Raw genomic sequence first — 22647 nt, 5'->3', positions numbered from 1 at the left:
CCATCTGTGAGTTCTTATCTTCACGCACCCCTACCAGTAATCGACTGTGGTATCTCTCTTAATATGTACAAATCTTTGCTTTTCTCCTGTTCGTTTCATTTAATTACCCGCCTTTCACATTTATAAAGCAAACGCTTTAGTAAACTAAATTACTAACATGAGAAAGAAATTTCGGTTTTCAGTCACAAGCTCATCCCCAAATCCATCCAGTAGTGTTTACAATGACATTGGAAAGCCCTCCATCGGCAGGGCTTAGCCTATTTTACCCACTCTGGTAAGCCTTGTCTCCCTGTGTCGCGTGGGATTGTATAGGAAAGCGACTCACTGAGACTGTCGGATGGTGAGGAATGAGTGAAGTGGCTAATATCCTTGTTTGAGATCACCGAGTTTCCAGACTTTGGTGACAAAAACTTGCTAAGTTGTTCTCTTTCGGACCGCTGGCTCCTATGAGATATTATTCCAAGCGGAATTTCGGCCTCTTTATAACAATATAGTGCAATATAATATAGGACTATAATATATATATAATATAATAATATTAATAATAATACTATAATGTGATATCATTATATGCCTTTTACGCTTTAACGTCTCTCAGGGGATGATAACGTCCCACAGGAGTACAACATGGTACACTCCTTCGCAGATTCTGAAGGTCTGGTTATTTTTCAAATTTGGTGGTGCGTGTGTGTGTGTGTGAAGTTGGTCGAGATCATTGTCACTGAGGTGTGATCAGAGCCCTGTTGCAAAAGAACCAGTTGACCAACAAACGCTCGTGAAACCTGGTGTCGTAAAGAAATTGACAAACTCAACCAGAGTGTCTCGTCACCCAAACTCAGTTGACACGAAAGATCAATAGATATGTTTGTCAGTAACCATGTCGCAGTGACAAAGCCGGGCGTACTATGTGGTAGCTTGAAAGTGGTTCCATCAGAGAGTATCACCCGTAACGGGGAAGAGACATCAACGCAGCGCTGAAAATTTGACGTTCGGTTTTTCCGGAAGTTCATATACTAATCGCTTGATCCCAGAATGATCACTGTCACTTCGTGACACAAGATATTCTGTACATTCAGGATGACAGCAAAATTCCTTCCTTTAGACGTCAGATCAAACGCAGACAAACGTGTTGTAACTAGGAATGAGAGAGGCTAGGTCAGCGGGGAGTGGGCACAAGCTGTTTTAGACAATCCGTAATGCAGGGCCCACTGAACTAATCAAAGATAGTGTTAAAAGCAGTTAAAAATAAAAGCCAGCGTCCAGATCGCTGGACAAAATGTTTTCAACATCGGTTTACCTAAGCTTCTATATCTGTCTCTTGACCCGCTCAGCTCGAACCATGGTTCATTAGTCTATACCCCTCGGTCGTTCTAATAGAACTGGCCAAAAAGAACTCTGCGAAACAGACGGTTCTCTGTTATACAAAATACATGTCCTAACTAGCATATGTCGCTGATCCACCATGTGAGTTGTTTCTTCTAAAAGCTCCTGGTGTACCTCAGTATTGCTAATTTGATGTTCTCATCAAACCCGGCTAATGCTTCGGAGACACGGATAATCAACACTTACAACTCTCGTACATCTGTGTAAGCACCCCGTTTCTGATGTATGAAGTGGCATGGGTCCCACTGCCACAGTATATATTCTTCCCTTGACAAACAAATTGAAGCCATGCCGGTGCCATGGGTCGGCCGTTGACGGAAACTGTCCTGGTTCGAGAAGTAATCTCGTCCCCAGCCAGTTCACGGAGACTTATACAGCTGCCCAGTTAAACAAATTTGTCTGCTACGTCAATTGGGTGGTCTTTAAGCATGAGGTTTGGTTTTGCCCCCACCCAGTCTTGTACCAACCCTTGTATATGTGAAGCGCATACTGAACCGTGCAACAGAATGACCCACTTCTGTTAAGGTAGCTTGCATCTTTGAAGAATCTTAAGCAAGGTGGTCAGTTTCGTCTGTTTGAGCGAATAATCCGGGTGCATTTCGATCCTCGAGGTTTCAGAAGCAAGCGGAGAAGTTTCGAGCAACACATCAGTGACAAATTTGAAGAGGCATGGCGAGAGAGGGTAGTACATGTAGTGGGCAAGCGCCTATCAGATGCACCTCGTAGTATTCCAAGTGAATATATGAAAAGTTTGAAGTAAAACAATATTGGAATAGGATGTTAGAATGCGACTTTTTGGGCGATGTGGGCAATCTTTTTCATAATCAACTGATTGTGCGCCAAGTCCAGCATTATTTGGGTTCGCCATTATGTCTCCTAATAGGTGTGTTCATGAAGCCAGTTGTCAGATGGTTGGTTAGGTGTGTGTGCACGCGCATGATGTTTGGTTTGACTGGAATCTGTCTGGTTGTTGTTTTGCCAGTGGTGATGCATCGTTGTTCAATTTTGACCGTAGGCTTTTCTTACTACACACCACTTGGCGCTCAATTTGTTTACTATGACCCGAGCCGCCTTGGGCCCTATTTCTATCTACTCACAAGGGATATGTTCTCGAAATCATCCAGCGTATTTAAATTCAATGATCTGGTTGTTAAATGGCCAGTTCCATCCAACGATTCTCGAACAACTAATCCAAATGCAGCCCATGAGAAGTGCCTCATTATTCACCTTTCAGTACTCCAGTTGTGATTGGACACACTGGGGTGTTACACTCGCACCGCGTGTATAAGGTCTTCGGATATCCTTTTACAACTGAAGCTTTAAAAATTGGGCAAAATCATGCGAGTTTCTTATTGTCAGATGTACGGGAAACAACGGTTTTCAATTGAAGCTTCAAGGTCCAATGTTTGCATGATTTTGGACGGTTTAAGTCAGTTTCACTGAGAACTGTCGCCTCATCGATTGGTGTTAAAAGCTTCCTGAAGGCACGTGACTGAGAACAGCGTTTCGCAGAATACTCTCGTTTTCATACGAATTTCATTCTCACAGGAGGCCTAACTTTATCTAACTGAATCTCTTATTTATGGTGGTCTCCTTTAACTGAATATGTTGCATCAGGCCGCGTGATGTTTCGGTTGGTTCGATATCGCAATACATGATGAACGAGAAATTCAGCTGGATTCAGTTGGGACTCCCTGTAAAACCAAGTTTTTATGTAAATCAGCGTATTTGGCGATTTCCGTCCAATCTGAGCTCAACTAGAAGATAAGGTTCACGGAAACTCAGGGACTACGCCTACCTGATGGGCCCCAAGAAGAATGAAACCGGCGACCTTATGAGTAGCATGTTTAAAGAACAGCTTTTTTAAAACCTCACGTACAGTGCATATTTGTAGCGTCGTTTAATTGGCGATGTGTGATTAGTTTTTTAAACGGTGACATCAGATGATATCTGTGCTTCGCAAAAATAACTGTGGCTCCTCCAGTTCGTGAACGGACGGAGGACTGCATATTAAGGACAAAGTAAGCACGTGATTGGATTATAACTGCATTTTCTAGCAATAGTGACAAAACATCACAATTAAAAGTCACCATAAAACTCAACGACTGTTATCCGGTATGAAAATTCGTATCCTCCTTAACAGGGGGTTAACGTGTAATAAGCCGAAGTGGTCCCGGCAGTTAGTAGGGTTTCAAGACTTACGCTGAGCCGTCTGAAAGGCTCCCTTTGGTGGCTTTCGGCTGAAGAAGTACAGTCACCAGCCCTGCTTGCCTTTGTGACATACTTCACGCTTCCGGCCCCCGTATTTATCGGCTCCCTCGGTAAGGCACTACCCACCGAGTCTGAATACTGTAGTTAATGTGCAACAAGTTGCGAACAATTCGTCGTGGAGTAGAATTTTACCTCTCATTAAAATAAAGGAACAAAATGACGTGACTGGGCTCGGGCAACTCAGCTAGAAGTGTGTTGTCGTGTGTTGTCAGTTGGGCTGCCAAACGAACGACTGGTCCACCCGGGTTTTGTCACTTCTAGCCGGGTGCCTAAATATCAAGTCAACTCTGCTTTGGTGACGAGATTCCCTGCTCCACTTGTACGAACCAAACAGATTCTTGTACTTGCCCCATTTATGCTGCCAGGTCTCACCTGTGTTGGTCAACGGCCTCGTTTGTAGCAGGGCTCTGATCACACCCTAGTGATAACGAAAGTCAGCTCGGTTCTTGCTGTTAACAGACTGAAGGAGGGCAGAGATCCTCCGACTTCGTTTGGAGAATAGTGTTTTGGTCGTATGTGCTGTTTTCAGTGAGTATTTTCCAGGGTGTCCTTTAACCAGCTCTCATGTGACCGATTGCGGTGCGAGTTATGTTCAAATGTTTCAGAATGGTGTCCCCCCCTGCAACTTGGAAACGAGTAAAAGTATGCACTGGGGTTACCAACGACGGCATTTCCCAAGATAGCGGTAACACCATGTGGATGTCGTCAGCTGTATGCATCCAAACAATACATTCTTCGTTAACTATCCTTCCGTGCCACACGATTCGCCAAAATGTGGCAAGTTCTTGTGTCACCAAAAGGAGTGTGTTCTCAAGAAGCGAACAGCTTTGCCTGGTTAGGTTGGTCAGTCGTCTTCACCGGGGTCTGCCATCTTGCTTATTTGATTGAACCTGCTCTGGTGAGATGCTGACCCGGTGACAACCCACATTGGTAGATGTTTTTGTCCCCTTGCTTGTAACGTAACTGATTATGCCATTGCCTCCAGCGCTTGACTGCATCTCCTCTGCTCTTCCTTGTTCGCTGACCGAAACCGTAACAGTTGGAACAAGGTTTATGTCTTAAAAAACTGCGTAAACTGAACTGATACTTTTTCGTTAAGCGGAACAGATACACTACGATTGATGGTTCTTCTCACGTTCGAAATTTCGTCATCTTCCTACTGCTATTGTTCGTATATTTCCGTTCTCCGCTAGTCTTCGCCATGCTGGGTATGTTGTCACCGGCCTCCCGTGGTGCTGTGATGACGGCTGCCATATTCACCTACGTCTTCATGGGCGTGTTCGCCGGTTACTACGCTGGTCGGTTGTATAAGACAATGCGTGGAATGTTATGGAAATCAACTGCCGTGATGGTAAGTATGTGAAGTTTATTGCAGTCAACCGGATCCCCTGTTTGATAAATATTTATTGTGGCATTGTTAGATTTGCCGGTTCGGAGTACTTCAGGGCAACTGTTTTCCGATCCGGGACGAGTCGCCTTCGGAGATACGTTTTATTGATGCTATGTAGATATTGCAACAGAATTATCCCATTGGCCTCTTAGTTTTCTTCTATCTTACTTTCAGACCGGAATGTTTTTTCCGACTCTGTTGTTGATTATCGGACTTGTGTTGAACACATTTGTATGGTACAAACGTTCCTCAGCTGCCGTGCCGTTCACAACCATGTTGGCCATCCTCGCATTATGGTTGGGTATTTCGCTGCCACTGGTCTACACCGGATTTTTCTTTGGCTATCGAAAACGACCGTTTGAACTGCCCGTGCGCACCAATCAGATTCCGCGTGCCGTTCCGCCAGCGAAATTCCACCAGAATCTACTTGTCTCGTGAGTTCTTCAAATCCATTTGTGTGGTTACTTAGGCTAATGCGATTGCATTGGAGTATTGAAAAACATAGAAGGAAATGTTAGTTCTCAGCATAACCTCTGATATTCTCAGTCATTGTTCTAACTTACTTTTACTGGAGGATAAGTCGGTCCAATCGTTGTCGCTTACTACGTCCGCCCTTACTTGACAATTTGCGCAGATGGCCACCGAGTCCTTTTTCCAATATTAAACACTACAGGTGGACTGGAGCCAAGGTGACCAAGAAACTGTTCGATTGTAAGCGATCAGGGCCTTAAGTTGACGCCAGCAACAACGCCAATCTTGATATGAGTCTGAGTTGAGAAGCTTCGCAAGCACGTCACCTGACTTGTGGAGTACATGTCCGGATGGTTGCGGTAGCGTTCCTCAATGTGCACAGCCAGTTGTGATATATCGCGATGATGTTGAACTGCTTCAATAAAGATCAGATTCATCCTTGTTTAGGATATCGTCTTCAGGTGCCAATGGTTGAAGACTTCGCATTATAGTAGCCAGGTATCGCTCGCTGTGGTTCAGTTCCCTAACTACATGAGGTATCTCAGCGCTCTTGAAAGTCGCCGATTGAGTCTTTGAGACATTTTAATTGAAATTTCGTCCTGTAAGTGACAATCCAAGAAGCACTGTACAGCTATTTCATCTTTATTGAGAATCATCAGTGGTGCTGGTCTCACGGGATTCCGGAGAGTTTTGAGCCCGCTGCCTCCCAGCTAGCAGCTGATATTTAAGCGTTCAGCCACGAGCGATTGATCAGCAATGTGATTAACCTGCACTTAGGATATGGCGCTACTCATCGCGTAATCCACGACACGTCACGTGTCGTGGACTGGCTCAAGTGACGACTTCCCAGATGGAAGTTTCACTCGTATAAGTCATTCTTCTTTCTAACCTATGTGTAGATTATGACATTGAAGCTGAAACATTTGGGTCTTTTGTACCTAGGCTGTATCTAGCTAACCAACCATTCGAGTTCCTCCCAGCCATTCAGTTTCTCGATATTCGTGTTTTTGTACCCCCAGGCCCTACTGGTTGCACGTAGAAAGGTTGATAAAACGGGATCGCATGATTTTGGTGGGACTGAGTTAGTTTGCTTTATTACGGTTATTTTTTTAACTGTCTACTCGTCCTTGTTTTTTTCCTTCCACCTATGTGTGGTGCGAAGACGTCTTATGTTTCAACTGGGTCTCATTTGTGTAGACTGAATGCCGGAACCCAGCTTAATTCAACCCAGTCGAGATGTTTCACGTATTCGAGATGCCCTGAGATTTGCAGTCATCAGGATATTTTGACAAGCCTTTTGTTATCCTTATGTTACAGAACTTTGTTAGCTGGAGCGCTGCCGTTTGGTGCCGTGTTTATTGAGGTCTTTTTCATCTACATGGTGAGTTATCTTCAACTTCTCTCGACCTACCACGTCGTATATCACCAGCATCCGACCCGAATATCTTAGCCTTTTTCATAGTATGTTTCACGTTTGAATTGATAATTTTGATTGCAGTTTGGGGTATTTATTGTCAATGGCAACCGAGAAGTTGGATCCACAGTCTCCGAGATAGCATTGTGGTTAATGTTGGAAGCTACTAGTCATAAAATCCTGCTGTTTGAACCCAACCTGGTAACTTGTAAGTTTTGGCAACCTGGTAGTCTCTCAGGCGTCGTGCTTTCTTCGAATTTCATGACAGTTATGCACCGAAGGGATGCTACCACTGGACGATTAATTATGTTTTTAATCATTACCCACCTTATTATGGATTGATGGACATGAACTACGTCACGATACATATTTTTTTGGTCTTGAGTGGTTTAGTTTGCGTATGACAGTGCTTTTGTGGAATTTTCCTCAGCGATTCACGAACTAAGTAGCAGAAGGGATCTCTGACCAAACACATCTTTCGTGGTGGAGTCAATTTCTGCTATCCAGTATGGCTTAGCTTCATTGGTTACGTGGTCTTCGCAGCTTGGAGGCAACAGAAACATAGTCCGATTGATTTATCAAAAACATATTGAGCCTTTATTTGCCATGCTTTCCTTACAGATTGCGCTTCTCTTGAATAGCTTTTGGCGCAAGGAGTGATGGTTTCATTTTTAGTTTTTACTGGGACCTGTACGACTCATTGCGGGTGTTGACGAAACAAAAACATTGCTAAACGTGGAAGCCAGAAGTGTCGTCGGTTGTCCCCATGCGTTGGATTATCATAGTGCATACGGGCATGGGATGAGGCATGTACAGCAGATAACACTGGTTCTTGATGCCTTTGGAATAGACGATAATTTGGCTAACCGATATGATTTTCCGTGTTTTGATTGAGCCCATTTCTTCTCAACAATATACCGTATATTTGTCACGAAGGGATATTTTGGGGTAGCTAGGCATTTCTTTTCGTCATCTTTCCATCATCACCTTTTATCGGAATCATTTTTTCTCAGCGACTGATGTCTATATCACTTCGTTCCGCACAGAGTGTGGTGATGGGAGGTAACTTTTAGACAATATTACCAAAGATGCACTCACCCTGTTTACGGGTGTCATCAATAGCCCCCGTACCGTCTTTGCACCGCTCAGTGATTGATTCAAGTGACGTCGTGTACTCTCATATTTCAATAAGCAAGTTAACTTGATGTCGCTGCCGTGACGCTAAAGTTAAGGTAGGTTATCTGCTAATGCCTTGAAGACATATCAAAATAAGCCTAACTTAAAGGATGGTCCGCATTTTATGGAAATCTCTTCCCAAGAATGGAATCCGTGTGGTAATCTCGGACCTAAACCACACGGCTTACCTACGCGATGAAAATCACATCAGTATGTGACTTTGATCAGTGAGCAGTTAAATCCACATTTTGAAATTTGAGGTTCATCTTAGATGTTACCTTTAGAGATTGTACTGAGCTTTTTTCTGAAGATCTCTGTAGGCAATTTCAAAAAGAACAGCCAACCTTCAGGTGCTTACTGACTGTCTCCCGACTAGGGCTTTCATCAGTCCTTTTTATAGAGGGAGTTGTTTTCTCCCTGACGTCTTCCGTGTATATTCCTAACTAATCATTACTTATACATATGTAGAGTGGTTATTATTTGGTACCGCGCCTGTCGCCTAGATCTATCCTGACTCATACTGAACTACTGATATTTTGTGCTCTATCTTATCAGCAAACCTACTCAAAATTCCTATCATCCATTTTCGTTTAATTTTTTCAATATTTATGTTTGCAGGCTTTGTGGGAGAGTCGTTTTTACTACCTATTCGGATTTTTGTTTGTGGTCTTCGTCATCCTCATCATCTGCTGTGCACAAGTCGCTATTGTGCTTACTTATTTCCAACTCTGCAACGAGGTGAGTTAATTTGGTAGTTATACCTCAAATGAGTTTTGAAGGTATGAGGGTTGTGCTAAGCTTTTCTTGCGAGGAATGATTACCGTATTTCTTTCGTGCTCAATTTTGATCCTTTATCCACTTTTTTGTGACCTTTTGGGGACGAGTTACGTGCTTATCATTCAGGGGGACGCTATTTTGATCCGTGGATGAACCCACACTGCGCAATAACCAAACCTACCCGCCACAAATTGGAAACGTATGTACCAAGCCGTAGTTGTGAGAGTTGGTTAATTTTTTGTTTCAGACATTCTAAAGGATTGTTGAACGTCTACACAAATTGGTCTTTTGCTTGGAACTACGTCGGTGATCTTTTGTGCACAGTAGATAGTACCAAACATGCCGCTCGCGTTTAGCTACTGAATGCTCTGCCTCATTTGTAAACAAGACTAACCGTGAACGGGATGAGACGGTTCTGAAACCAGGTGAAGCCACATAAGTGTCAACTAATGTGGGGACAACTAAATTGTTGAAACATATGGGTCGCTTGCATCATTTGTTAGACGGACTACCAGTGGTCTATCACCCTGATTTTAGCCCCCTCTTGCCTTTTGCCTCTGTGAAAACGATTCTGCTACAATTGACGGCCTTAGAGGGGGGCGAGATGGACCAAGTGGTTAGAGCGCGAATTTGCTGACCGGAAGGTCCGTGGTTCGAACCCGACCTCTGCCTCTCGACTTCCCCTGTCTAGGCTTGGGCAACCTGGCAGTATCCCAGCCCTCGTGCCTCCTTCGTGTGGCATGGCAGTTAGGCATTGAAAGGGTGCTACAGCTTGACGACGGCCTTAGTAGATGGGTCACCTGACAACACGCTTTTTGAGAGTAGTCCGTGGTGAGCGCAGCGCCAGGTCAGTCAAACAACCCCCCCCCCCCCGTAAACCATAGTTGACACTTTCAAAGCCGCATTAATTGTTTCTGCCTGGTCGGTCTAAAGTTTAGCCACGCACACTTTCCATGTCTCTCGGTTATGATTTCGACAAACACGTTGAACCGTACCAATTTCAGCAGATATCAGTTACCATCCCTACAAGAAAGCAAATATACAAGTGTGCTTGTGGGCCCGGATGACCAATTGACTAAGGTTACCGAGTCCCGTGAGCGCCTGCAGATTGGCTCTCTGGCTTAGTTCTGGAATTCCGAGCACCTGTTGTTTTGGAAATAAAGAGCAAATTACAAAATCATGGTCAGGCGGTCTTTAATCGTTTTGGGATGAGTAGCATATCCGTATAGTTTACTAAATGAATCGTTCAGATGTACCTGTAGCTGATTTCATCCTTCGAGAGGCCTTCAGTGGTATTCGCTCTCACTGAACTAGGTACGAATCAGTGACACGGCTGAGGAGACGTTTCTTTCACGGCTGCTTTTTATGCCCTAGAGGTAAATTAGAACTTTGAGATGTGGAAAAGTGCCTCTCTACTCAACGATCCGCAGTCATTACCCGTAAATATACTCAGGAGAACTGTCATTGAAAGAGTTACCTGGCTGGCACAAATTTATTCTTTTGACTATGTAGTTAAGCTGAAATGAAATGCATCCAAATCAGCCAATCTCCTCGATCGAAATCTCAATTTTTGGAATCCCAAGCGACATTCATGAGATTCTGTTCACTCTTGCATCCAAAAATGACGTAACAGCTGCCACTATTTCGGGTTTTCCAAAATACAGGTAGCCACACTGACATTCTTTGATAGCATACGTTTCGCATTACGAAGGGAGCCGGAGTGTCGTTCTTTGTGACATTACTCAACTTGTGCAGACTATCCGGTAGAGCTTTAATAACCGGAATCCACGGTAGACGCGAAGTATTGTGAGATGCATTTTAGATGGGCGAAAAGTGTATCCATATTGTTGTTGGTCTGTAGAACGAAGGCCAAATGGCGTGTCTTATCAGAGTCGAATTATATATATATTCTGTTACGAAATTCTGGCACTTTCAGTGGGCTGATAGAATACATTGCTATACTACCTGGGTATGGTATTTTAATGCGTGTTGAGGACGAAAAGATTTACGGTGAAACACGCATGTGGATCTGAGGTACTGCCATGAACAATTCTGTTTTTGATGAGGAAATGAAGACAGATCCCGTCTTTCAAGAAGAACCGCATGAGGAACTTCGGTTCGCCAGTGGGGAGTCGAGGTTCGATATCAGTGAATTCAAGTAAGATGAGATATATTGATGGAGTGACTGTGAGTGGTGAACGGCATATGTGAGTTCTACATGTACTCTCCACCAGATAATGCAAATAGGTTTGCACGGAGATTGAAATATGCGTCTGGTCGTTTAACCTAATTCACTACTTCACAAGGTCTTTTGGACTTTGTCATGCCAGTCAGCGTAGATTTTTGAATTTTGGACCTTGAAGCATTACGTAAATCATGTGCTTCCAGTGACTCAGGTTAGCAGCGGAGCTAGCCAAATCTACAGGATATCCGAGCTCAGCTCAACTGATCACTTAATACAGTTTCCAGAATGGATAGAGTTTAGACTAACGTCTTATATGTTAGATGTCTTCCTCTTTAATGATCTCCGGTGAATAAGTTCAGTTACCCGGCGTAACAGGAAAGCCGCAGTAACTTGGGTTGGAGTGATCGATTGGGACTCATGATGGCACGTTTAAGTGCAACTTGTCGCGCGTGACAAGGACGCATGGGTCTTCAGGGAAATAGTCAAGTGATGTAGGCCGTCAGCTGTATATTCAAATCCACACTTCCATACCCACTCAGGTGAACAGCCTGACGCATTTGTGTGGCTTGTACGACGGCGAAGCACCAATGTTCAACACTAGTGTTATGCTGTCGATGATGATCTGTTTGGCGAGGAAGTGATGTCAAGTCCTAGGACACCGATCAAGATAACAGTGATAATCAGTGCATAACTTCACGAGAATCTGTTTTTTGGGACTAAGAAATTAAGTGATGTTAACCGTTCCTTTATTGTAAATTCTGGTGCATTTCGGGTGAAGTGCGCCTTAATGGAATCCGTGAGTCACCTTCCAGGTATGTATGGAAGTCAGCGGTGAGCATTGTAGACAGGGTATAAATGAAATCGGTGTCCAATTGATGAGTTGTGAGTTTTTTATTCAGAATCATGAGTCACATGAATCACACTTTCGCGGCATATGTTTAATGTGCTCTTATACGCTTGTATAGCGCTTTAGTTGACTGAACTCTATAAGGACTTACGGTATTGAACAAATGCTGTTGACCTCCTGCTGGATTCTCGTATTTCTCATTTCTACCAGTTAGTGGTCAGTCCGAGCACTCATTGCTCGAACTAGAGAATTATTTGCAAAATACACCTATTTGTATGCCAATTTGGTTTTGAGGAGAGACTCACCTGGAACCCAGCTAAATCTCTCATTTATGATGTCTTTAAGCAACTGACTGTGCCGCACCAGGCCGCCTCATCTTTCAGTTGGTACGATATTCGAGATATCGCGATACATGTATAGGCGTAATACACAACTCATAAGTTTATTGAAGTATTTGGTTTTCTGGGCTAGTTTGACAGGTTAATGCAACTGTTTTTGCAGACCACGGAACTCTGATTCGTCTTTTTGACTCACCTACCGAACCATTATAACATTCTCAGAGAATAATGGGCCAGTAATCGAATGTTTATGCCAACAAGTTGGTCAACGGCAATTCGTCACAATGTTTGTTGCGGTCACTTGTCAAGCGCTCCAGTCTGCAGATTGCTCCACAGGGTAATCGTTTATTTTTGGACATCAGGGAGGCATGTAGAGGAGACAAGCTTTGTGATTGTTCTTGATGAAAACCCGGTACACTATACTATGTGAAAGATTACGGCAGTGAAGCATCGGTGTTGAACACTGATGTCATACTGTCGATGATGATGATGATGATGATGATGTGAAAGATAGATCTAAGGAGTGGGGCTCGCGCTTGCTGAACGCTTGCCTCTCGTCACACTCACACACTGGGAGTCAATATGCATTCACCACAGTTGCACTTCGTGGATCTACAACCGAAAACTCTTAGTGCCCTAAGCAAGCCCCGTTTCTTATACCTCAATTCGGTCAAATGACAACACATGGCTGGATGATGTCACCGTTTGATCGTCTGTGGAAGCCCCGCGAGTTGTCGCTGACAAGTGCATGAGCAGGATATAAGCAGCTAAGAGCATGCAATAGTCCTCAAAAGTACAAAACTGGATTTATCAACTTTCACACCCTCGATTGCTGTCTGTTATAAATCTAGCAATTCAAGATGGACGACTTCCTTCCCGAAGTCACATTTGTGACACATTCGTCAGTCATCCTTCTACACTGAGTTAGTATGAATGGAAACGAATTCCAGTGTAACCACTTTGTTACACTAGACGTGAAATTACACAAAAAGGCTTGTTGTTTGATATGTCATGCTACATCGCACTCAAAGTTGGTCTCGCCGGGACGAGTAACAGTTACTTCGAATCTGGTTTTATCTCTTGTAGTGTCAAAATGTTTATCTTTTCGTACCGATTCGTTGTTGAATAAATTTCAGAGGCCCTGTTAAGCCAGTTGCTTGTTCTCGACGACAAATTGAAGCTCAATATCCCCTCCTGATGTTAAAACTTAGCGGTTTTTATATTACCCCCTCCATGGCATTGTATTCGTCGCAAAACTTGACCATACTACTGTTGTTAGTCTTCATTCTTTTTCCAATTTTAGAAAGCGCCATGTGAACCTGAACATCGAATGTTCTAATAATTCTTCTATTTTCTATCTTGTCATATTATAGGACTATCGTTGGTGGTGGCGAACGTTTGTTGCTTCGGGTGGCCCGGCCCTGTATCTGTTCGTCTATTCTATTTTCTACTATTGGACGAAGGTATGTCTTTCAAGCGATGTTCGTTGCTGACGTTCTTATATTTTGCTGGTTCTTTCCTCGAACCTATTTTTATCCATCAGGATGCAAAAATACGGTTTCCTGTAGTTAACGATAAAACAAGTCCGCAGCATCCTGTTTGCTTCCAGGAGGATGTTGCTTTCTTCAGAGGAACACGATGCTTACCTATCACCATAGTTGAGCTTCATACGCTTCATCGTACGTGCTTGACATGAGAATCTGAAATTTCTGGAACTGCAGATAGTACCAAGTGCGAATGCTTTCAGACGAGAACCGCAGCTCAGGTTATCTTCTGTTGCTGAATTGCGTTGTCTGACTTCGCTCCAGTCGAAACTATCGTCAAAAAGATGGAACAAAGGAGTGTCATTGAAAAACCTGTATCGGTAGCCTGATCAATGTAGCTTGTGTTTTTTTCTCAAGTCGGTTGTGCACACCATCGAGGCAAACGTTACCTAGGTCGTATTAACTAAGCTGGTATGGACACAGCTCAACTAAAGATCATTAAGTATGTACTCCTTGCGTGACAATGTTTTAGTTTAGTTTAGTTTAATATACCGGTAGGACTGTTTGCTGCGTCCCCATGTAACTCTTGTGGAAACGGAGAGAGATTCCGTTTTTGCCTATCACTGAGTTCGAATAATTTGACGTATATAATTTGTGTACAATATATACTATGATATAATATACTGCATAATAATATGATATAGCATTATATATTATATTGTCATTTATTAATCATATATTGACCAAGAAAATACCCTGGACAATTCTGTTTACGTTGGCAACACTCATCCAAAAGTCCAACTAGTTAGCTGAAAGCTGATCGGATCGAAAAAGGGTCGTCTCTTCAAGGTAATTTTGGTGATTTTATGCGGCTCGTTTCCGTTAAAATAGCCCTACTCGCGTGCATAAACAACAACTTCATTTTAGTGAATCACAGGAGCTTTAATTCCAACTTGTAGTTCCGTGAAGTGGGTCTTGTCCCCTGTAGCTTCTAGTGAATCTGACGTAATAGCTGGCTTTCTGGCCGTTTAAGCTACAGAAAGAAGTCGGCTTTGTCTCGAAGTTACTAGGATCTTATACCACACTCCTGTTTTTTGGATTTATGGACCGATTTTCCCATCAGAGGGTCAAGTGGAAAAAGATAGTCTCGTATGTGTTAGAACGAATTATTGGCAGTTACTTTAAGGATAATCCCCCAACAAAGCTGTTCTCCTGAGCGCTTTGTAGACAGAATAATGATTGGACCCATTCTCTAGAAAAAAACTTTCCGCCTCCACTTTTAAGGGCCAGTGTGACGCCACTGATGGATACTGGCCAAAAATCAGCTCTCTGGACTTGAAATTCTGTACGCGTGGCCTATGTATCGTTCAGAAGCTGCTCCCTTATGTACAGTGGTGATCACCAAGGTGATGCCTTCTGATTATGAGAATGTATTCACGTAAGCAATACGTGCACATATGGTGACTGTTCTTTCCGGCTATGCTCTTTGCTGATAATGAACGGTGGACCGAACGAGTACCTATCGACTGGCGCAAACTAGATCTCGTTTATATTCCCAACTGTGCAAGCTCTGTTTGCGATATTTGTTTCAAACACTCAATTTCACATGACACTGGATTTTGTGTAATGATTTTTTGGTTTCCTCCTCACGTTCTTGCCTGGTATGTTCGAACATGATTCATAGCAAGTTAGTCGACGGAGATCTAAAAGTCCTTTGTTTGACTTAATCTAAGAATAACTGTTTATGCATCCCAATGATGCACTCACCTCATCTCCCCCCACGGTGTTTCTCTCTGGTACGCAAATGTACCGGCTCCATGATACACACTTAGGTACACTTAATAACTTCGTTACATGCATGGACACGATTAGAATTATCAGTCGCTCGTTCAACCGGGTCGGTTTTAGTTGATCGACCAACATTCCGTAGTCAGTTTGTGTCAATTAGAAGTAGAACAAATGTAGGTTTCAGGCGACTTTGTGCGTGTTCTCTGCATTTCTCATATTTACATAGCCCCGCTGACCTTCACACATCTCTGTATCGATCCACTTCGTAACTATGACTTCAGAATATACCGGGAAGACCGCATTTTCTGCAAAATCTCACCCTACGAAACCTTAAGAACCAGTAAGGCCATGATGAGAACGTACCTCCGTCACCTCCATTCTTCCAATGAGAGGCCCCTGGAAATGAATCATTGGTGTCTGACAGAGTAATCTCATATAAACCTTCAGAACCGATGTTCGTCGCGAATGAGCACTGATAGGATAGCCCTTCTTCTATGACCCTCTATAGAATGACAAACACTATATAAAGGCAGTAGGACGTATGCATCATGTATGGTGTCGCATCACATCATCATGGAGTCAGTAAGGACTGAATATGTGAACCTCAACCCGATCCTCAATCGAAATTTCTAGGGGTTAGCAAGATTGTTCAAAAGGAGAAAAGTGCTGAGAACAGTGGATGGGATTGGACCAGATAAGAATGACTGGAAGTCAGCAGAAGCGCTAGATAGATCAATGATGGAACCGATAGAACGAATTCTGAAGTGCTTGTCTTCGCAATGGCGGAATGAAACCTTTTGGAAATTCCTTTCTCAACTTACTCTATACGGGACGATCAGAAAAACAACGAACCAAGGAGTTATGAGACTGGATTGAAATTAGCACTGGGAATGAGGCTACAGGTGACATGTAAGGATTTCGAGGGATTAAGGGTGGTTGGTAGACCCTGGTCAGCAGTACTCCTCTGATAAATGCTCTCAGCCGCACTGCCTGGCCATGCTAAATCCAACCCACGCGATTCGTAGATGCCTTGGCGATTAGAATTGTGGGACAGTGTAAGTTACTTATTACTCGAATCCAATGCAATCACCGAATGTCTCGTTCCTGCTCCTATAATATCAATCGACTTCAAGCTACCGTCTGGTGACAACAGTACTTGATCTAATGAATGTTAACAGTAGACTCTTCATAAACTACAGCCCGTGGCTCATTTCGATGATGTTGCGCGATGGCTACTGTTGGGTTAAAGAAGCTAATTTTCTTCGTTGCATGTGTTTGGGAACAATGACCGTTCTGAGCTAACTGACTTGGGCATCGGTCCGTAACCAGCATCTGCTTGCTGTTAATTCCCTAGTTACTCTGGTGAATCTGAACAAAAATTGTCCGTCTTGGAGGATAGTCGTCGAGCAACCCAAAGGAATCAAAACGCTTACGTGGGCTATTTACAACCCGAGGTGCAAACCTGAGACGCAATAAAAAGACACACGTCATGATCCTGTATTTTTGAGTGCAATGAAGGGCTTCCTGGTTTATCACTACCCCAGTCCCCCGCTTTACTTGTCCACACCTTGCGCACATCAACGTCATTGGCACCAACACCACGTGAGAACAGGTTCTTCACTCTCGTACAAAAATATCAATCTATTATTATTACTTATTATTAAGATAAAGCCTTATGATGGAAACAAGGAATTGGATAGGAAGGAGGACCTACTGCTAGCCTACAACAAATATCTGAGGTACCTACACCTCTAGCGTTCAGTTACAATCTAGACAGAGACAGCGTAAACGTCACCGACATTGTTAGTAGCCATGTCGTCTCCAACCGAGCACTGGGAAGGTCACGTGGCCCCCATCCTGGAAGCCGACCACCACCAATAGCACACACTTCTCGTAATATCCTTCATTCCCTTCTGCCACGTGAAATTCTGTCCACCCCTAGGTTTCCGCCACTCCAAATTAGGCACGGAAAACAGCGGTTGTCTTGACAGACGGTAACTCGCCACGCGTAACACATGGCCCAAACACCTCGGCTTGCAGTGCTGGATCCATTCTTTGCTTCACCAGAAATCGCTTCCCTGACCACCTCATTGTGAATTCGCTGGTTCCGGTTGATTCCAGCCATGATTTTGAGACGTCAGTCGTCTAGGAACTAAAGTTGTCTCAGATCCTCCTACCGAAGGGGCCCAGTCTCATAGTCGTACAACAATACAGCCCAGATGCACGCGTCCTTTGTCCGTAATGGACTTCAGTAGGTGGTTCGGTTAATCTTGTTTCACATCAGGATTCGAGAGATTCTTGCACGCCCGGAAAAGCGCAGCAACGAACAGGCGCGTTATCCGGATTCATGTGAGTGTTCCAGAACGAGTGGCCAACGCGGTGTTGTCTATGTGTAATGGAGGCTGTATCCCGTGTGTCCAAGCCGCTTTGGTTGTTTCGGAATCCATTACTGTACAGAAATGGTCTGTGGTAAGCGCGTATCTGCAACAGGCATTCGCCCTTGTCCATGCGTCTCGATATCCGTCCAGGACGACCACCAAATTGAGCATCAGCAGCATTGATTCTACCTGTTTGCTCGTTCAGATATCCAGCAATCACAGGAATATCTTAGCTCTTTAGCCGCCACAACAATGCGATCAAAGCGTCGTAAAAGCTGTCTTTATGAGCATCAGAGCTACAGTATTTGGGGGCTTAAAGAGATACGATGAACAGACAGTGATTATCCGCGTTTGCGGGACACCTTCACAGACGTTAAAAAGGACGTGCATAGCAGTGACTATCAACTAGCAATTATTCAAGCAGACACCTTTCGGTTTGGCCGATTAGAATAATGCCATCCGGGGAGCGTTTCGGTGCCCGAGTTTTCTTAAGCCGACAGGGACGTTTGATGCAGCGTGTGTATAACGAATTCGAACGTTGTCTCACCACTGGACGTGGTGAACGCATGCGTAGGCTTGCTGAATACTCGTATGTGCCCACTGGATTTCGCGCTATAGATTTAGGAGAGACAACTTTGATCACCAAACTCTGCGAAAGATTTTGACGGTCGACAAAGTTACAACCCCCTTGAGATCGTGAAAGCTAAGCAAATAGGATAACAAGCTACACTTCCTCCCACACTAGACGTACTCAACATCGTTACGTGCTGTGTATCAGCAACCCGTACTCAAGATCTCAGCACAATCGTTGACTACCCCTCGCTCTCCACTCACTTCCGGATGCGCACCTTTAGTGATCCAGAGGCCGCTGCTACAAGTTGTTCAGGATCCGTATCCTGAAGTAAACTGGGAGAAGAATTCTTTGGCTGGATGCTTGTCGGAACTTACTTCTGCGCAGTTTGTCTGACAGCGTTCTTGAAGGAGTCTCACAATCGTTGATGGTTGTTTGTTGTGTCAACTTACGCCTCCAACGGACTGTGGCCCTAACATCATCAAATACAGCTTCTATTTCGCCTTAAGTGCTCTGTTTCGGTGGACTAAAAGCCAAGGTACTGCTGTGGCTGCCGGAGATTTGAATTCACAAGTGAATCTGTGCATCTGAGACTCATTACATGATCGACTTGGATTGGCCTTAGCACGTAAGGACAGTGGCGAAAGAGCTTCAGCTGACCACAGACCGTTTCTATGCAGTACTAACTTCCGAAATAACCGAATTCATCTGCCCATATGATGTCCCCCAACAGCGTGCCAGCCACGAACCCAAATTGACCACATCACCATCAATTACCGATAGTGAGGATCACTAACTGACTTGCGTTCCTTTTGGAAAACACTTGTGGTTTCTCTCCCCGTTTTCCAGAATCGTATGAGGTGCTCATTGCGTCATTCGATAACTCTAGTCAGCAACAAACAATCGACTCCCATGTGTCCGAAATGCATATAACACAGCGGAGCTTAATGGGGATGGTGTGGTAACTCCGCGTTGTGATACAATAGGCCATCAAATGTCACGTCGCACCTTTGGACGAACTGAAAAGGCAGTAGATGTCTGTTGGGATTTCCCCGGGCCAATCCACCGCGAATAGTAATGTACGAACGTGCCGAGGTTTTACGATCACTTGGGAGTAGCGGTAGAAATAATTTCGGATAAAGAGTGAATCTTACGGCTCTTCATAACAGCTGCCGTGTGGGTGATCTTTTAAAAGTGATTAGAGCCGGAGATTGAGCTGCAAGCTAATTGCACGTGTTCGCTGAGCCTGAGTGAATCACATTTATTGCGTGGTTACTCAAGTAACGACAGAGTGCAGTCAAAGTGGAATAACGATAAGCCAAATTACTTGTCACAGTTTTTTAGACAGCCTGATCACGGTATGACCATTTGCATACCTCGGTAATTTGCCCGACTGTACATTACAGTCTCTCTTGCCAAGTCAGTGCAGAGCGGATTGTCGGGCACACACAGGTTCTTGGGTGAGAGCATGTGTACTCGCTCTCTTAAGATGGCACGGAAAGCTTGTGAAGCCACTGAACAATGTTAACTTTCCCAATACCAATTCAGCGCACTTACAGCGTATATCGTTCAAGGCAACTGTTCACTAAATGTAGTATTTGTTTTGATCGGTTGTACGTAAAACTCCCGAAGGACCAAATACGAAACGCTACTAACCCCGTCCCCTCTGATTCTATTGATAACTGCCTTTGAGCTGCATTTAACACGAATGATGCTAATGGGTTCCTCATGTGCTTCCTTAAGTTCACAAGTGCAGTCTTCTTCACCGTGACTACCACTGTTTGGTAATCTGTGGTCTCGATATGAGTAACGGCAGTTCATTAAAACATGATTCCTCGTTATCACTGATGGATAGAGAAATCATATGTGCCTGAAAACATGCAGGAATAATGGCACTTGAATTCAGGTAATCAGCTATTTTGGTGAGCGACCTTCTGGTCCAGTGCTGTATGTTAAATACTGAGAAAATGACAATTTATACCCAAGTCTGTACTTCATTGCGAACATAGTAAAGGCCGTAAATAACCAAATGCTAAACACTGCGCACATGAAGTAGGTCCGTAAGCCTGGATTCGAGCATCGGGCACGTCCCGATGATTTTGAAAGACAAACACAAAGAAACCCTGGTTCTTTCTTGAGGCTAATGATCAGTTCTTATGGAATCGCGAATGAAGGTGCTATACAATAGTGGCAAAAAGTGCGATCCAGATAGTAGGTGATAACTTCCTTCACTATTCGCACGAAATAGAAGAGGATAAGAAAATTCACGCCAACCGAATTCGCAATGCGGATTATCTTGTAGTTTAATCCTCTGTTCCTCCGTTAGGTGAACACGGTCTGTTTGAGTCGTTGGGGTAACGCAACATTTGACAAATTTATTAGTTGGTTCTCACAATGGTAAGCTAACAGAACCCAAATGGCATTATGAAGATGCGGAATGCGAGAAATCACGGGGACTAACTGAAAAAGATCAGAAAAGATATGAGTTTGTTGGCTTCTCACAGTCGTATTCAAACCTAATGTAGGTATCACGTCTGACTCCTACAATGGGCTGTTGTTCTCCAAACATGAAGGTGATATTTCGATATAGTGTTTTTTCGGTCCGTACTGTCTATTCACGAAGCTATGGGCATAAGCACCGTAGAGAACATGGGAGACATACTGGGGGCATCATACGCAGTAATGACGGGCCTTCCAATAACCTTGATTGTGTGTAGTGGAATCCAAAGGAATAATGTAGTAGAAATTGTGTGAAAACTTTGCTTTCGGTGGTAGATCAGTAGAATCCAGTGAAATGGTGTTTGAAGGATGGGTGATGAAGGCCTCTAAGTTTCAAGCTGAACAGAAGCGGAGGAAATCCAGAAAACTAATGACTAGTAATTTTTCTAAAGTGTTGTCTGAGCTAGTCACCACTACTTTGTGCTTAAGTGTTTAAGCAAGAGATTCTGAACTGGGTTCAACGGCCCGGTATTTTTTTCCAACCCACACACGGGAACGACCTGTATTGATAGATATAGTCACATACACATGCTTGAGTAAGGCACCAGTATTTTTATAGTGTTACATTTTCGTCCGTAATCATAATAGTACTCTATTCATTCCTTTTTTGCTTTTTTGTAACATTCCAGTTGGATATCACTCAGTTTGTACCGACGGTCGTCTACTTCGGATATACAGTGCTTATGGTTCTGGTCTTCTGGGTTCTGACAGGAGCTATCGGGTTTACAGCGACATTTGTCTTTCTACGACATATTTATTCGGCCATCAAAATCGATTAATGAGCCGGTTGTCCCACAACCTTCTCAATGTCATCGTTTCTCGGGAGCCCAATTTGATTTTCTTTCATATCGAGTGGCTGTACTCTGTTGTCCTCTTTTCTATCCGCTCACTGAGCTGGTAGCCCCTGTGTTTTGTTCTTTGCTTTTGTCTCTCATTCTCGCCTATCGTTGCGTCTGCCTGGTAGCTAACACACCCATTTGCCGTTGCCCCGTAAGCCAACGTACGATGAGCACTACAGGCTACTACTTATCATTCCTCTGTGTTCACTTGTGACTGCCATTATAGTGTAAATGGTACACACCAATTTACCGTGTCCTGTGTGTGTGATTTTCGAACGGTTGTCAGGGGAGTAAACAGTGGGTAAGATCGTGGTATTCTTCAGTCTTGTGTTTGACCGTGTACAATGATCCCCTCCAACAATTACCTTCCGAAGAGAAGACTCTCGTGACGTTCTGCACCGTATGTCTGTAGGACTTCCTATTGCTGAAAGTTTAATTTACTCTAAAATCCTTGGAAGCCATCGCCCCAATGATTTAACATAAACGCAGCACATTCATTTGTTTCGTGATGCTTTTGGACGCCAGTACAATAATACCTTAACGATCTAATTTGTTGGGAAAGCGTCTCATTCAACGTAGCACTGATTTCAAACCAGAAGTTACAAAGTGTGATAAGTGTCAAATTTACCCTCAGCGATGGCAGCACCAATCAAGATTCCTACCCAGTTCTCCTTATTTGGATCTTATTCATCTTTTGTAAGCTGCCTTTCATCAGTATTCGTGCATCAGTTGCTGACTCTTATAAACAATGTCTTGAGTGCTAGCAGAGCTGTGATACAAACACTAGGTCTTTCAAAATGAAATGGATTTCAGGTGCCACAGATTTAGAACTTTAT

At 43.7% G+C, this 22647-nt stretch overlaps 2 protein-coding genes across 2 annotated transcripts in view; one reads left to right on the top strand and one right to left on the bottom strand.

Moving 5' to 3' along the window:
• The window catches only part of T265_12789 (hypothetical protein), a gene marked incomplete at both ends in the record, with an annotated part of 36384 nt that extends 14633 nt beyond the window's left edge, over positions 1-21751 (top strand). Inside the window, 6 exons of the mRNA XM_009165489.1 lie at positions 4848-5005; positions 5219-5478; positions 6833-6896; positions 8724-8843; positions 13626-13715; positions 21602-21751. Coding sequence (XP_009163753.1) covers positions 4848-5005; positions 5219-5478; positions 6833-6896; positions 8724-8843; positions 13626-13715; positions 21602-21751 — 842 coding nt within the window. The remainder of the gene's footprint in view (positions 1-4847; positions 5006-5218; positions 5479-6832; positions 6897-8723; positions 8844-13625; positions 13716-21601) is intronic.
• Positions 5764-5952, bottom strand: T265_01399 (hypothetical protein; the record flags this gene model as incomplete). Its single annotated transcript, XM_009165425.1, has 1 exon — positions 5764-5952. The coding sequence occupies one exon, from the start codon at positions 5950-5952 to the stop codon at positions 5764-5766; it is 189 nt and encodes a 62-aa protein (XP_009163689.1).
• Positions 21752-22647: the final 896 nt, after the last annotated feature.

The sequence above is a fragment of the Opisthorchis viverrini genome (genome assembly GCF_000715545.1).
Source record: "Opisthorchis viverrini unplaced genomic scaffold opera_v5_15, whole genome shotgun sequence".
NCBI lineage: Eukaryota > Metazoa > Platyhelminthes > Trematoda > Opisthorchiida > Opisthorchiidae > Opisthorchis > Opisthorchis viverrini.
This window is presented reverse-complemented; position numbering and strand designations above follow the sequence as displayed.